Here is a 15,875-nt window from a genome sequence, read left to right as displayed (position 1 = left end):
AATGTCCAAAATAACAGTGAAAATAAACACCTTTGAAAATCTTCAGTCAGCTTTGCATTACAGTTACATAGAATAAAACTGTCAGACCTTACTCTTTATCTGCCAATAAAACACAGCATCCATTGAAATCAGTGCAAAGTATGCACAGTGACAAATGCTGAGAAACTCGTTTACTCATGTCTGCATATAGGGCGTGGCACAGTTTAGCGACTCAGTTCTCCCACTGCCCGAAGCTAGCTTGTGTTTAGTGCGGCTGCGTGGCGTTTTTATTTGCCACGTCCAGTTTGACTGGAAGAGATTTCCTGGTCAGAACTGAGAAATTGGAAATTGAGACCCTAAACATCATCATCTAATCCAGGAAAGAAACAACCTACGAACGCAGACACAGGTGTGAACGTGTATTGACTTATTTATTTATTTGAAAGAAAGATTAGGGAAAAAAAAAAAAAAAAAAAAAAACCATTAACAAGGCCGGTAATTCTTTCATTGAGAGTGCCGCTGCTGTTTTATCATTTTGGTTGTTGTTTAACGATATGCACGTGTACATAATATTGATTGTAAATACATTTTGGCTTTTGTTGTTGTGTGTTTAATTTGATGTAAGAAATATGTATCCTATACAGTTGTCATTCACAATAACATTTTAGGGTTTTGGTGTTGCCGGTGATCAAAATAAACGCATAGGACACTATTTGGCAGGAAGTTAATTTTTCCTCTTGCGTCATTTGCCCTCTACGTTTACTATGTGGTTGACTATTTGGCAGATGCACACATCCTGTGATGACGTAATGTCGCGCAGGGCCTGTTGCTCTGTCTTGAGTAACACAAAATAGGACTTAGCTTTTCATTTGGACTTAGTTTGGGAGAGCCTTGTTGAATAACAGTCATAGTGTTGTTTAATGATCACAATACTCATTAAATGCGACCATTAAAGTATTTTATACCGTACATGTTCAATACCTAATAAATATACGAATGCGTCTTGAATAGAAAGGACGGGTCTTCAAAAAGGACGGGTGCACTGTTTAGGTTATTGAAGTTATGCATTTGGCTTTCATCTAACAACAACCTTCCCAGTTGCAAACAAAACATATCTCAGTACTGATTTAGAAATGTATAGTATTTGTTGGGATTGCCTTATACAATCTGTTCATATTTTTTATTTTTTAGACTTTATTTATCTTTAATGTAAAGTATTCTGACTCTGGATAACGAACTCTCAATTAAAAAAAAAAAAAAAAACGAGGGAAGCTGGCATCTCTAGAATAACACACTAAATCCTGGACCAGTACATTGCATATACAATCCATTAGTCCACAGATACAGTGTTTATGTAATTAATGTAATTTTGTTTAAAAAACTGTAAATTATGCCTTTTTCTTAATCAAATCCTTTCCTCCATAATCCATCTCATGTATGAAGTCAAGTAATAGCTCAATAGAAATGATTGCATTATTAAGTAATACATGTTCACTTTCAATTGAAAATAATAAAGGGCCATACTTTAAAAAACATTTTTTTAAATATAGAATTGATAGAAAGCAGGACATCTAAATACTAATACCGTTTAATAAAAGTCAGTGTCTTCCTGTATTTAGAGCTACAGATGCCAAAGTATAATCATATCTCTGTTTGCCCATATGCAAAATCTTTACATGTCAACAAGTTGATGTTTTGTGAGCCCCTTTCTTGATCTGAGATACACAGTGTGTGCTTTGTTCTACACTGTGATAGCTAACAGAAGAGCATGCATTCTTCTCTCCATCAAACTGCAGGCCCTTTTTTGTCACATGCATACAGTTGTCAAGTACAGTATGTCATTCAAGTGTCTGCCGTCCTGAACAAATGTCCAGTAAATAACGGTATGTGTTTCTTACACCAGTCTCTAAACTGAGGTATATAGGGTCATTCCATCTCAAATGGATCAAATTCTGGAGAGCTTTCCCCCATTCAGCCCCCCCCCCCCCCCCCCCCATCCTTTTCACACCACCCACTTAACCAACAAGACTACCTACTCTTGAACAGTCCTCTAAGGTAAGCTATTTGGGGGACCTCTTTTCCTATTTTAAGTCTACTCTTCAACAATGCTGCCTCTATCAGTGGAAGCCTTGTGTTTGCTGCTCAAGTGCCAACTCATCCCTTACTTCTAATCTTTGGACTGTGACTTGTGGATTACTGTGTTAAAGGCAGTACAGGATTTAGTAAGTCATAGTGTTTGTATCGTAAACTAAATGAAGGCTTAGACACAGGTAGAGTACATGGTCCTACATTTTATAAAATATAGTTTAGAAGTTTCTGTCTGTAGGATCCTCAGTGCAACTCTTTTCAATTCAGTGTGTTTTTGTGCTTAAGTGTGCAGGCAACCTAAATTGTGAGCACCATGAATGGGCAGCTGGACCTGAGTGGGAAACTGATTATTAAGGCTCAGTTAGGGGATGACATTCGCCGCATCCCCATCCACAATGAGGACATCACATACGATGAGCTGGTGCTGATGATGCAGAGGGTTTTCAGAGGAAAGCTGCAGAGCAATGACGAGGTCACCATCAAATACAAAGATGAAGGTATTTTTTTGATCACAATAAACAATACATAAATATATACAGAGCGAAACCTGTTAATTGTACGTCAAGTTTCAAAAAGTTTTGACACGGATTACTTATAATTTACTGTTCCTATTTGTGTCTGATCAGATCCATTAAACTGGGCATGTACGACGAATGTTGGTAACACGCAAGTTAGATGTCAATTATAGGTTACAACCCATGTGTAGCAGGGCTGGGGCCATGCACATAAGGAGGCGGGCATCTGTGCTTATTTATTTATTGTTAATACAAGTGTTGTGATTGTATAAATAACAGGATTGGTTTTAATAGGGAACCTGACACTCTGTGTGTAGCAGCCTGCCTGCTGTGTTAATAGAACAAGCAGCTTGTGTGTGTTTACCAGCTACAAGCTCCTAATCAGCATCTCCTTTTATTTGATAGTTTTTGTACAGAGTTTATTCTGCATTTTGTATGTAGGGTAGTTTGTCCCCCATGATCGTCCAGATCATTCAATCAATCATTCATTCAGTAAGGACCTACAGTAGGGGGCTCACATGTCTAACTTGCTTATAGCCAATTGGAAACACCGTTAGTAATCGAGTACTGTCTGGAATCGCTATTTAGCATGAGAACCTTATTGAAAAATGCTCTCACCATCAACCTAGTTCAGTGTTTCTCAACCTTTTTTGTAACAACGCCCCCTAAGGATCAGTTGAGCTAAGTCATCGCCCCCTTGCTACAAAAAATAAAAAAATAAGAATTATTTCCGATTAACTATGCCGTTTAACATCAATTGTTAATTACATTTAATTCCACTAGTTCTGAGAATTGCAGAGAAATAATTCATAAAACAAAAATAATAAAACCCCAGTCACTGGTTTAATTAACATGTAGATACTTGCATAAAATGCTTACTGTTATGGAATATTGTCAACATATCTTCTTTGTTTGCGCCATGCTGTGGATCGCAATAGAGATATGTGAACCGGTTCCTTTGAAATCGGGTACCCGGTTCCTGCTTTGGAACCGACGAACTGAATACAAATATCAGGGATCTGTTTGCAGTGAGTACTATTATGTTTTTAGTAAAACTGATTATTAAAACATTAATTTCTGTCAAAAATACATTTGATAACTATAATTGACACGTTCACAATTAGAAAAAAAAAAAAAAGGTCTGCAAAATATTTTACAGATTTTGGCTTGGGATCCTAACATACACTGACCTGTTTGCACAAACCATGTGGTTAAAGATTTTTTTAATTGTAAGCTTTGTGAATTTTGCAATTAACAAGGTTCATATACAAGCACACTTTTGCTGTTGTAATAAAACTGTTACTGTGCAAATTGGAGATTATTGATTATTTTGTTAACTTTTTTTGTTAATTATACAGGGCGATTTCAGAGATTGCACAATATTGTCGGAACTTCTGCTTGCACATTGACAGGGCTCAAAGTTGGCTAAAATCCTTATGGGCATCTGGCTCCTAGCTTTTAAAATTTTGGTTTTAAAAAAAAAAACCAGGTAAATACTATATAGTGACGTCCCTGTTTGACACCCCCCTTGGTCAACACACGTGCCTTAATCCACTGTAAAGCCAGCCTGAATATATTCTTGTTTAATCACTGTTACAAATCAATCTGCCCGAAAAATATAAATATAGTATGGATTCGCTTGTGTAATTTTACCTTTTTCTGAAAGTAAATCTCTGTTTTTGTACACATCCTATGAACGCTGTCAATATGCTTCATGAAACAAAAAACTAAGTGTTTGCAATCAGTGGCAATAGCAGCTACTCTATGCCATTATTTTAATGACAAGGTGTAAAAATAAAAGAAACGGATGCTGACATTGAGCAGCTTGATTTCAGTAGTTCATCATACAACAGCAGACTTTGAATAAACTTTATGAACAGAATGAAGGCTGAACAAACAGCATGATTAGCAACAACACGTTGGCTACCAGATGTCAAATTATATTACTTTCACGAATACATTTTAAGACGTAGTACTAAATGCAGTAAGTAAGGGTCTACTGAAATCTACACAACGAACACCCACTGAAATAATATGTATTTAAAAAAAAAAAAAAAAAAGATAGTTTGATTGTTTAACATGTAGGCTAGTTAAAAATAAACAGTTGACAAACCAGGACCATTTTTAAGGTACATACATGTAAATTAAGAACATTTTTTCTTACATGCTGTTTACTGCACCACTGGGATACTGAACCAAAGCCTGAGCATGGTCTAACCATGCATGGGATTCAGAAAAAAACACGTGAAATACTGAGGTAAACTTTTTGAAAAAAATAAAATAAAAATAGTGCTAATAATGTTATGTGGGGGGGAAAAAAAAAATATATATATCCGCGAAACTAATACTATAACTAACTTATTTTGTATCTGACCTGCCCACTCCCACAGTTGCCAATGGTGAATGCAAATTAATATTTGATCACTGAGACCAATTTTGGTCGCCCCTGGCGACCCACAGCTCGCGAATTTGAGCCCTTATTGACATACGGACGTGTTTCTAAATAATTTTGGAACCAGAATCGAAATACCCTGTTCGGAACCGATTCCAAAAATCTCCTCAAATGCACATCACTAGATAACAATAAGAATAAACTGTGAAATTCAGGCATGTCATGGCAACAGGCATAAATGGATCGGCTGCTTCGTTCTGATTGGACCATATTACATTTGCGTGACAAACCGGATAGCACAAATGGCAGTGACGTTGTTGCGCAGCAGCAAACATTTCTGACTTGTTGTGTACATGATCTTATAGTGCACAAGTCAGTGAGTCCATCACTGGCACATTGTGTGTCAGTAGTTAATCAACATTTTGAAATAAGTTTCCTTAATTTTAAATAAGAAAACACAACGACCCATTTTTTTTTTTTTTTTTTTTCTTTTTAGCTAAAACGCCCCACTCCTGCCCTCTTGGATGTAAACGCCCCCTTTGGCTTCAGAATGCCCCATGGGGGGCGGTACCGCCTCTGTTGAGAAACACTGACCTAGTCAGTCAGGCATAATTTAATGCCACTTATCAGATATGAGTTTTTACATTAAGCCTCAAACTTGTTCCACAGTTAACAGGTGTCATAATGTGAGTTGGCCAAAAAAAGTAAGTGATTTATGGTATTTAGGGTAATTGTAAAAATAATGTATGGTACATAATCATGAATGATGTGTAAGGTAAAATAATCATTAGTGACTGCTTTACATTTGTCCTAAATCACACTTTAGTCAGACTCTTTATTTACAACAAAATAGTTAATAACTTAATTATTATTATTTTTTTTCATTCATTCATTTATTTATTTATTTATTTATTTTAATGAACAAATACTATATTTAATGCACACAGAGTAGCAAGAAACACTGTCCAGGATTAATGCAGCATATGTTTTAATAGCTACAATATACATGAAAAATACATTTGTTTGTGACAACAAAAGGTCATTCAATATTATTTAGACAGTTGCTTTCAGGGTTGATATTTGTTTTTACTAAAGATATGAAATGAGCGATACAATCAGGAAAGATATTTAGTCAATAGGTTTTGCGCTTTATGTAAATGGTCTTTTCTTTAAGCTAATCCAGGTACTTTTGCTGCTAACCATAGCAAAAGTCTAATGAGCAGACTTTCAGTCTAATGCTTCCTAAAAAGTGAGGTTACTCCCTTTCTTGATGTTTATCTGTGAGCTATATTTACTGCAATTGGTACAAAACAGATGAACTAATTTTCTTAAGACTAATTCAGGGGATTATCATCAGTTTAGACTGCACAAATGTTTACTACAGTTACCTCCTGTGTCTTATTATTGTCGTTGTGCTTTTTGTGTGAACACGTCTCTCGTCATTCTGATGGGTGGAGGTGTCTGTGACAGGATGCGAGTGACGTGGTACAATAATTACAATGTCCAAACCAGATTCTCCCAAAATGTCTGTGATTTATTAATAAAGTCCAAAAACAAAATAACCAAAATAACAAAAGAAAACACTCCTAATCCACGATCCTCCGTGCACGAAAACTGTGCTATGATATTCCAGGGATTGTGGTGAGTGATTGGTGCCGTGCTGTGAGGGAAGTGCTCCAGGGATTGTGCTGGCTCAGTGGCTGCAGCGCCTCACTCCAACTTCTCCGCTGTAAAGACACAAACACAGAATGTAACACAAAATAAAAACGAGAACAGCTCCGGCTGGTGGCTCATTCTCTCGGCGCAAAGGTAGGTACTGACGTAGCTGCTTCCCCTTTGTACCCAGCAAACTCCTCCCTGCAGTCAACGTGTCGCCATGGTTTCTCCAATAGAGGGCTGCCCCGCAGCTGACTGCAATGGAATCGTCCTGAGTACTTGCAGCTACGCGCCCCTCCTAATATGGTCACCTTCCGGTTTCCACCTACCATCGAGGTGGCAGATCTAGGAGGCAGCATACCCTCACCTTTACACAGCACCCTTTCTAGTTGGGAGGGAGATTTACAGCATTGATCCTTTCTCTCTTTATCACAGTGTCCCAAAGGTATTCCATTTTGTAAGACAAAAGACAATCTTAAGTCGGATTCTTTCCTAAATTTAGGTAGTCCAAGATTAGCTCTAATCCGGGTCTGTGGAACCAGCCGTATAAAATCAAAATGAATTTATAATGATAAATGATATAATTTTATAATGTATTTATTTCCAGCAAAACCAGGAGCTACTTATTTAGTAAGTTAAAGGTGATTAAAATAAATACAAAAATAATATTTAAGATTAAACAAATGTATTTTTTGTTCCGTTTTTGTTTTTCAGACGATGACCTCATTACAATTTTTGATAGCTCAGACCTTTCCTTTGCTATTCAGTGCAGCAGGATACTGAAGCTAACTCTATTTGGTAAGTTATTGAATGTCTGAAAAAGATGTGTCCACATTTATCTGCAGATATGCCACATGAGGGAGCTCCAACTTCACTGAAACAGAGAAGTCATGAATCCCCTATCCACCAGTTGTCAATTAATCCTTTTTAAATTAAGTTGTATAATTACTACTTTTACAAGCATATCGGTGACATTTGCAGGAGTCTTTTTTTTTTTTTTGGAGGTGACAATACAATTATTTTAAAAAATAGCATACTCACATTTAGGTGCTTTTTAATAATTATTTATTTGAGTCATCCCAGAGAACTTGATATAAATAGAATCCACTGTATTATGTGAATATGAAAATATTTTACAGATTAGTAATATAACTGCACATTATTTGTCAACAAATTGTAATTAATAAGTCACAGCTTAAGTGCTTTTTTAAATTTCTCACAAACTGATTTCAATAGGAATTGACAGGTCCTTGATCTGACTATATATATAGAGTAATGCATGTATTTTTTCTAATCTCTGGTGAGCGATTTTGTCCTGCCAGAGTTCCAAGGTTCTCCGTTGCTTGTTGGGGGGGGGGGGGGGGGTTATTCTACCAAGTCTATGTCAGTGAATTGTTAGACCAAGAGTGAACTGCATGAAGAATTGTATTTAAAATAGTAACATCTTTGATAACCTGAACAGCATTTCAAACAAACAGGTTTTGCATTATGTGAGACAGTGGAGAGAAAACCGCAATTGCAATGTGAGTTACGGTTGGAATTCCTTTCAGTTTGACAGCTCATGCTTGGGTCACTCACTGTTGCTGGTGTTAATAAATGCATGTTTCCTGTAATAACTGGCTGGTAATTACGGGGCATATCAACTGGATGAGCCCATTGAAAAGAAATGCTCACCAGTTATTATAATGAAATGCTGCTCGTAAGGGGTTTGATGCCTTTACACAGTTCTGTGGCTGCAGTTTAGGACTTCAACTCAGGGTCATGTGGACTTGCATGGATCTATATATTACAGGGCTCTAAACTGGCAACAAAAAGGGCAAGGCCAAAATGGCCTTCAGTTCATTAAATTTGTAGAGGGCACCTAAACTTAAGTCAAGGTCAAAGTGTAGGATGTTGTGTAATTTTGTTTATATATATAAAGCTAATTATTGGCTACAGAAAGAAACAACACAGTTAAACTTTAATAATAACTATTTATTTATTTATTCAGAAAATGCCAAAAAAAAAAATTGGTTGCCAAATCCAATTGTTGGGTGCCACTTTAAGAGCAAGTTGGTTGCTACCATGTTCAACTGCTTAAAATATAACAATTTGTTAAGACACTAAAGTGATACTAAAACAATAACTTTTGTTAGTACTCGGTTGTTTGTTGCCTTATTCTATTGAATAGGTAATCTATGCAGTTGATGACTCTGCATTTTATATTTGAGGTATTTTGCAAGTGTTGTGTAGAGAATTGAAGACAGCACCTTTTAATCGTGTACAGTTGTATGGAAATGACACACTGCAATTCGCATGCTCATTGCAGTAGTCAGCCTGAGAGCATGTAAACAGACTGCTGTTATGTTATTTACTGTACATGTAACCATTTGTTTCAATGTTTCAGCGACTTCGTTCTGTTATTTACAATGTTAAATACAACACAGTGAATTTCATTAATTCGCTAAATGTTTTTTTTTTTTAATACACATTAATTACAGTCCCAAATATGAGCTCTGCTGTCACTGTTCTTAATGGTCTGTTTGAGAAATAAACTCAGTTTTCCCTGCAGCAGCTGACCCTACTTTAGTACAACACTAGCTCTACATTTACCGAGTTTCATTACAGTAACGTCTTAAATTACTGTGCCTGCTTCTTTGTAACCGAATACATCGATGATAGATGCGCTGCTAAAGATGCAACAACAAATGATAATCTGTTCATGTTAACTCAACAGTTTGATACAGTAGCCTTTTCACTTCCTTTTTTTTCTTTTGTTTAATTGGCCTTTTGCTGCGTTTCAGCCCCTCATTATAATCATTTTCCTAAGTTTTCAGGGCATTCTGTTTATGCCTTTGTATTTTGTTCTTGTAATTTTTTGGAATGCAGCGTTTCATTTTAAGCTAATGTAGCCTACTCCCACACATTTGGTCACCATCACAACTGCTGCATGAACCTCTGGTCACCATATTCTACTGGTGTTAATACAGCACCTGTGGACTTCCAGGCATTTGTGTTCGATTAGATTGTATCTTCCCTCTCGCGCTTCAGTGTAAAACGTGATATGCCAGCTTTTTTTTTCCTTTACAGACCGATGTCATCGCACATTCATAAATGTTGACACGGGTGTTGTGTATGGAATTGGTGCAACGTAATCATGTTATTGTTTGGATCCAAATGCTTCCTAATGCAGGCTTCTCTCTAGTGAAGCTGAAAGGGCACTGCGACCATAATGGCTGTGAATAGACGTACATTTTGAGGGATGTTGCTGCAATTTATAAGGGCACCCAAAGCAATTGCTGCATTGCTGGCAGTATAAAGCCATTCTGCATTATGGAAGGTCACTTAACTTTCTGTTACTACTTGTGATTAAAACACTGTTAGAGAAACATGGACACTAATCCAATTGCTTTGATTGGTAACATTTAGGATCAAGGCAATAGTCAGTAACTAATGTAGCATATCAAGACTACTTGGCTTGGCTATTGAGGGATATTCAATGACTCCAGGACAGAAGGTAGAACTCTGGTAGCTTAATTTTAGTTTAAAAACAGATCTAGTAAATGTGAATAACTTATCCCCATTCTATTATTTTGGCTTTATTGATTGGGTTTGAACACAAGGAGATCTCTTGGCAATTTGGTTTAAAAATACATATTCAAGCAGATGTTGACTGTTGTAGACTTTTTAAAGTCATTTTTAGAAATATATTTTAAACCTACTTCTATCAATAGCCCTTTTTCCATCCAACTTTAACAACTTTAAAAGCTAAAACTTCTGCACACAAGAACATTCGCCCAAACAACTGTATAGAAAACGGTTTTGTTCGACTTGTTACTGGCATGACAAGTTCACTCTGTAGGTTAATACAGATGTGATGTGGGATGTATAACTTGATTTTATGCATGATTAATTATTACTTTTAAAATTTTGAAAAATTGATTAGTTTCTAGCAGTTTAACTAAAAACGAAAAACAACACCGTAAAATTAATGTAGTAAAATGTTGCAAACAAGGGTTATTTCAAAACTAAACCTGTGTATCTTTCTTTATTTATCGGTGTTGCGCATGTAGGAAAAAATATAAATTGTAAAAAAAGTATTTTAAACACAAAATTGAAGTCTCAAAAAGGGGGGAGCGACTTTGACGCCTGTGCGACCTATAAAACGACTTTTACAGTAAACCAATTTAATGGACCCTATGGGTCAATTACAGCTTGTGTATATCAGACCTGGGTTCAATTATAATTACAGTTGCAGCAGGGCTAGTCTTTGCTGCCACTGTCTCTGTGAATCATTTTAATGGTGGTTTCTATACGGGGATCCATAACAGCAAGAAACTAAGGTACTTTTACAAATCGCACAGCTACTTTACGAAAGGAATAGGGGCTGACATGTTTTAGTGTGTTTACTTGGTAGACTAGCGAGTGTATGAAAAACATGTAATGGAAAATCATCTAGCGAGTATACTTCATGAGAGTAAGACGAAAACTTTGCAACACACAAATTAGGGTATGACGACATTAAACATCACAGGGAAACCTTTTACTCTGTAGAATCTGTATTGGAAAACAGTTTTTTCCCTCCAATGTCGCTGCTATTTATGTAGCAGTTTTACAGAGTAAATTATAAACGTGCTTGATACATGAATGGTGCAGTTATATATGATTGAGTATTTTGACTTGCATTAAATCTGCACAACATTCAAAATGTGTGCAAAAAAATAACATTCTGCTCGTTTATTATTATCATGATTAAAAAACAACACCTGATGATAAATTATAGAATAATTAAATGCATAATCAAGTGCTGAAAAATAAATTGTAAAATTGTGATAAAAAGCAACCAAAATGGTTAAAACTAAAGAGTACAACAGTGATCTCAAAATGGCAATGATACAACTAAACAAAAAAGAAACTACCAGAAAAATTGCAGAAAGACTCGGTTTACCGAAAAGCAGCGTGTGGGAGACTGTGACAGAAATACAGTGAGTTTTGGTTGTAAATCTCCCTCCCGACCTGTGAGGGCGCTAAGCAGTGAGAACAGAGTTCTTTGGACGGGCTGGTCTGAGAGTTCTTTCCCCAGGTCGGGAAGTTGGCCAGTCTGGATGAAGGCGAGACTCAGTTGCAAGAACGCATTGACCCAGAAGGGAAACGACGTGGCAGCTGCAGATAGGAGAGGCGGTTGCACTCGTTTACCAAGGGGTCATGTGTGAAAGCATAAAAGGGGGCGGAGAATCGCAATCTGTTCCTTCGCTTGGTTTGTGGTTAACAGCTAACACGATTCTGGAGCTGTCGCCTTGGGCCAGCACAAAGCCGGAACAGCACTCCACCACTGTCACGAAATAAACTGTATCATCCACCACGAGCACTACAGTACACACCCAGGACTGGTGACCATGTTTTGTACATTGTGTGACAGATACGTGTATTTATTATTTGGGACTGTAACCCGTTTATTTTATTCCACTGCAGTACAATTGTTGTGTATTGCCTGGAGTTATTGTTTGGTCACCAGGCCAGGATTATAATCATTAAAAATCAGTTTCCCACTGGATTACAATTCTCTGTTTGTTCATTGCGCACTGCATCACTCCTGCACCTGTACACAATCAGCCACTTTGCCACCAAGACCAAGAAAGGTTTTTGCAAAATCTGGAAGAATCGTTTGAGCAGCCCAGAAAAATCCTTGGATTCCTGCAAAAGATTTGACTCAAGAATTAAGAAAAGACGGTCAAGAAATTCCCGAGCGAACAATTCAACGATACCTTAACAAGATGAATGTCCATGGGCGAAAACCAAGATGCAAACCTTTGTTAAAAACAATATACAAAAGAAAGCAATTTGGAGTTTTCAAATTGTATGGTCAGACAAATCCAAGGAGGAAGGAAGAGAGAAGAAGAGTTTAAAGAAAAGTTCATCATGCCCAGTGTTCAACATGGTGGAGGTTGTGTGATGGTATGGGCTTGTTTTTCTTCATCAGGCACTGGCGACCTTTGTATTCTAGACGGATCAATGAATACTGCAAAATATCATGACATTTTGCACTCTCGTTTTGTTACCCAACGCTAGAAGACTTATTGGACGGAAGTTTGTATTCCAGCAGGATAATGACCCTAAGCATTCTGTTATGGATTAGCCATCTCAGTCCCCAGACTTTAATCCCATTGAGATGTTGTGGATTGACTTGAAGGCTGCTGTTGAAAAAAGGAAACCAAAGTTGATTGTAGAACTCAAAGCTGTATGTGTTGAAGAATGGGCAAAAATCACAGGAAAGATGCCAGGAACTTGTTTCAAAATACAAAAAATGACTAAGCGTTAAAGGAAGCAAAGGGTGGGCACAGAAAATACTAATGTAAAGGTGCCCAAATACTTTTGTCAAAGTATGAAATTAGTTTTTGCATGTTATTTTTCATTTTATCCATATTATGTAATACTTTGTTGTTTTATTATAAAGCTGAATCTGTACTTTAATATATATTTCAATAGAACAATTAGAAATAATAGAAATCACTTTCTTTTGTGTGTGTTTGGTTTTTTTTTTTTTTAACTGCTCAAATATTTTAGTCTGAGATTCTGTTACTGAAATACTTGGTTTCTGTTAATCAAAGTTTGTTGTATTTAATTTGTTATTTTAAAGATGCTAATTTTTACAAGATTTAAGAGACGCTCCTGAGTGGCGCATCTGGTAAAGGCACTCCACCCGGAGTGCAGGATGCACCCTATAGCATGGAGATCGCTGGTTCGAATCCAAGATATGCCACAAAATTAATGTGCCGTGAAATATATTATTTATACGTGCCGTACATTTAAAAGAAAAAGCGCAAACATTTATTGCAGCAAAAATTGACCTTGAAGGCCATTAGTGAAATTAAGTTTAAAAAAATAATCATCTTGTTTTACAGTAGTGCATGCTATTCCTATAAACATATGAAGCCATCTATTTTTGTGGTATACAATAGAACAAAACATTTTAAGCATAGTTGCTGTGGCAATTTGAAGCTTGTGGGACAAATTAATTTATTCCAGATGAGGTGGATTCTGCTCAGTGTCACAATCATTAGATTTTGGCTTTGGACCACATCACATCCATAGAGTTACAATAGCCAGATGTTTCTATGGAAGAATAAACTGCCCATGTGTTTATTCTGTTTGTTTTTGTCTTCACATACACTGCTTGACTGAAAATAGAAAAGTCTTCCAGATGATCAATTAACTATTTTAAAATTGCACCATCTTAAGAAAAATAACACAATAATAATTTGAAAAAGTTGTTTTAAAATTGGAGTAGCCTAGATAGTTGATTAACAAAATGTTTCTTTGTAGCAAGTGGCTGATTCAGGACCAAATAGTATTTTGTAAGTTTTACTATTATGAAGTGTGGGTTGTGTTCTCTGTACAAAACTAATATGGGAGGTCTCTACCCCCTCGTAGACATGATTAGGTTTTGGCACTTGTCGTCTCTTTCTGTTCACATATTTTAGCCCATTTACTGTTAGCGTATGTCTTCTAATATGGTTGTGACTTTAACCCCTTCTCTGCTACAGGCATTTTTTGAATTTGGGACTCTCCTGGCTTACAACAAATTACTCTGTTGTTTTTCAGGTACACCTGGCAAATTATATATATATATATATATATATATATATATATATATATATATATATATATATATATATATATATATATATATATATATAATATATATATATAATTTCATTGCCAGCAGTTCTTCAGAGCACTGGTTTCACCACACCTCTGTTTCTTGGATACCAATTGACAGGGAAATCCCTTCTGGTTTGGTCATATTGTGCCACAAGCCATTGTTTGGGATGTGTACAAAACCTTAAACAGAGGGATTCCTGTGTAGAGGTTGTCTACATACAAATGGTAGTCCAAATTTAGGAGGGGAAAAACCATATTCCATACAATTCTCAGTGGTCTGCAACCATGGGGGGCAGCCAGGTGGCTCAATCTGAGAGTCCTTCCCTGTGTACACTCTGAACCGATGAGTGTACCCATTTGAGCTCTCACACAGTTTGTCCAGTTTAATCCCATAACGGGCACGTTTCATGGGAATATACTGTTTAAAAATGAGCCTCCCCTTGAATAAGAGGGCCTCATCCACAGATACGTTTTTGCCAGGTGAATATGTCTCTTCAAATTTATTCTGTAGGTGATCGAGAAGGGAACGCAATTTGAAGAGTCTGTCAAATTCAGGATGGTCCCTCAGGACAGCATTAGAATTGTCATTCTCGTGTAAAAATTAATTGGAACCTGTCCCCGCTCATGGTGGCAGGGAAAATTGGGCAAGCGTGAACAGGTCAGTGGACCACTATAAATCAATTCTAGGTTTATTCACCAGTCCCATAAGAAGGGATAAACCCCAGAACTTTTTCATTTCAATTAGATTAGTGGGGACAGATTTGCGCACCCTAGAATAATTCCCCAGATTTTCCCCATATTGTGCCATGTATTGCTGGGCATACAAATTGGTCTGAATAGCCAAATACTCAAAGTCCTCAGTGATGAACAACTGGAAGAAGTCAACTGGGGTCAGTCCAGAAAAAGGTGGAATTTGAGGCTGGATGTTGTTAGGGGGGGTCCAATCGTAGAGTGGCTGAAATCCACCACCCCTTGGTCCAGGACCTACAGTCCCTGTTCTGGTAGGGGCTCAAGCTCAATGTCCATTGGCTCCTCTTCCTCACTACTGCTGGATTTGTCATTGGAGGAAGAGCCACTCGGTACATATTCACTACCAGAGTCATCCGGCACAAAATCTCTCTCTGAGTCTGACTCTTAGGATATATATATATATATTTAGCAAATGAAGCAAATGAAAACTTAAAATCATTTCAAATTGTTGGGAAAGGAAAAAAAAATTTGAACAGTATTTATTTATAATTGTATTTAATAAATTTTAATCAAAATCGTTATTTCCAAAAACAAAAGCAAGAAAAAAAAGGAAAAAATCAAATGACCTGGAAACAAAATCTGATGATGAATAAAAGTAAAAAAAAAGTTTTTTTGGGAACGGTAGAAAAATGAAGATCAAATAAAAATTATAAAGTAATAAAGAGAGGGATCACAAAAATAATGTTCTTAGAAAAATGTCAAATAGATGATCAAACTCACTAGACTAGTTTCTCTCCAACACCAACTAAACCAGACACAAGTCTGATACACAAAGTTTCATGCACAGTAACTATATAGCAAAAACAAATGGTTACAAATGTGTTTTTTTTTTTTTTAAAAAGCCTGTGATCGCT

The 15,875-nt window shown here is 36.6% G+C and overlaps 1 protein-coding gene across 2 annotated transcripts in view; it reads left to right on the top strand.

The window, feature by feature from the left end:
* The first annotated feature begins 208 nt into the window (after window positions 1-208).
* The window catches only part of LOC117405173 (protein TFG-like), a 63,387-nt gene continuing 47,720 nt past the window's right edge, over window positions 209-15,875 (top strand). Inside the window, exons 1-3 of one of the 2 annotated variants that reach the window (XM_034008012.3) lie at window positions 209-388; window positions 2,353-2,564; window positions 7,345-7,428. In XM_034008012.3, the coding sequence (XP_033863903.1) occupies window positions 2,381-2,564; window positions 7,345-7,428 (268 nt within the window). In that variant the 5' untranslated portion in view covers window positions 209-388; window positions 2,353-2,380. The remainder of the gene's footprint in view (window positions 389-2,352; window positions 2,565-7,344; window positions 7,429-15,875) is intronic. The other variant, XM_034008011.3, reaches the window with a different exon arrangement.

Source organism: Acipenser ruthenus, chromosome 9 (genome assembly GCF_902713425.1).
Source record: "Acipenser ruthenus chromosome 9, fAciRut3.2 maternal haplotype, whole genome shotgun sequence".
In the NCBI taxonomy this organism is placed as follows: Eukaryota; Metazoa; Chordata; class Actinopteri; order Acipenseriformes; family Acipenseridae; genus Acipenser; species Acipenser ruthenus.
This window is presented reverse-complemented; position numbering and strand designations above follow the sequence as displayed.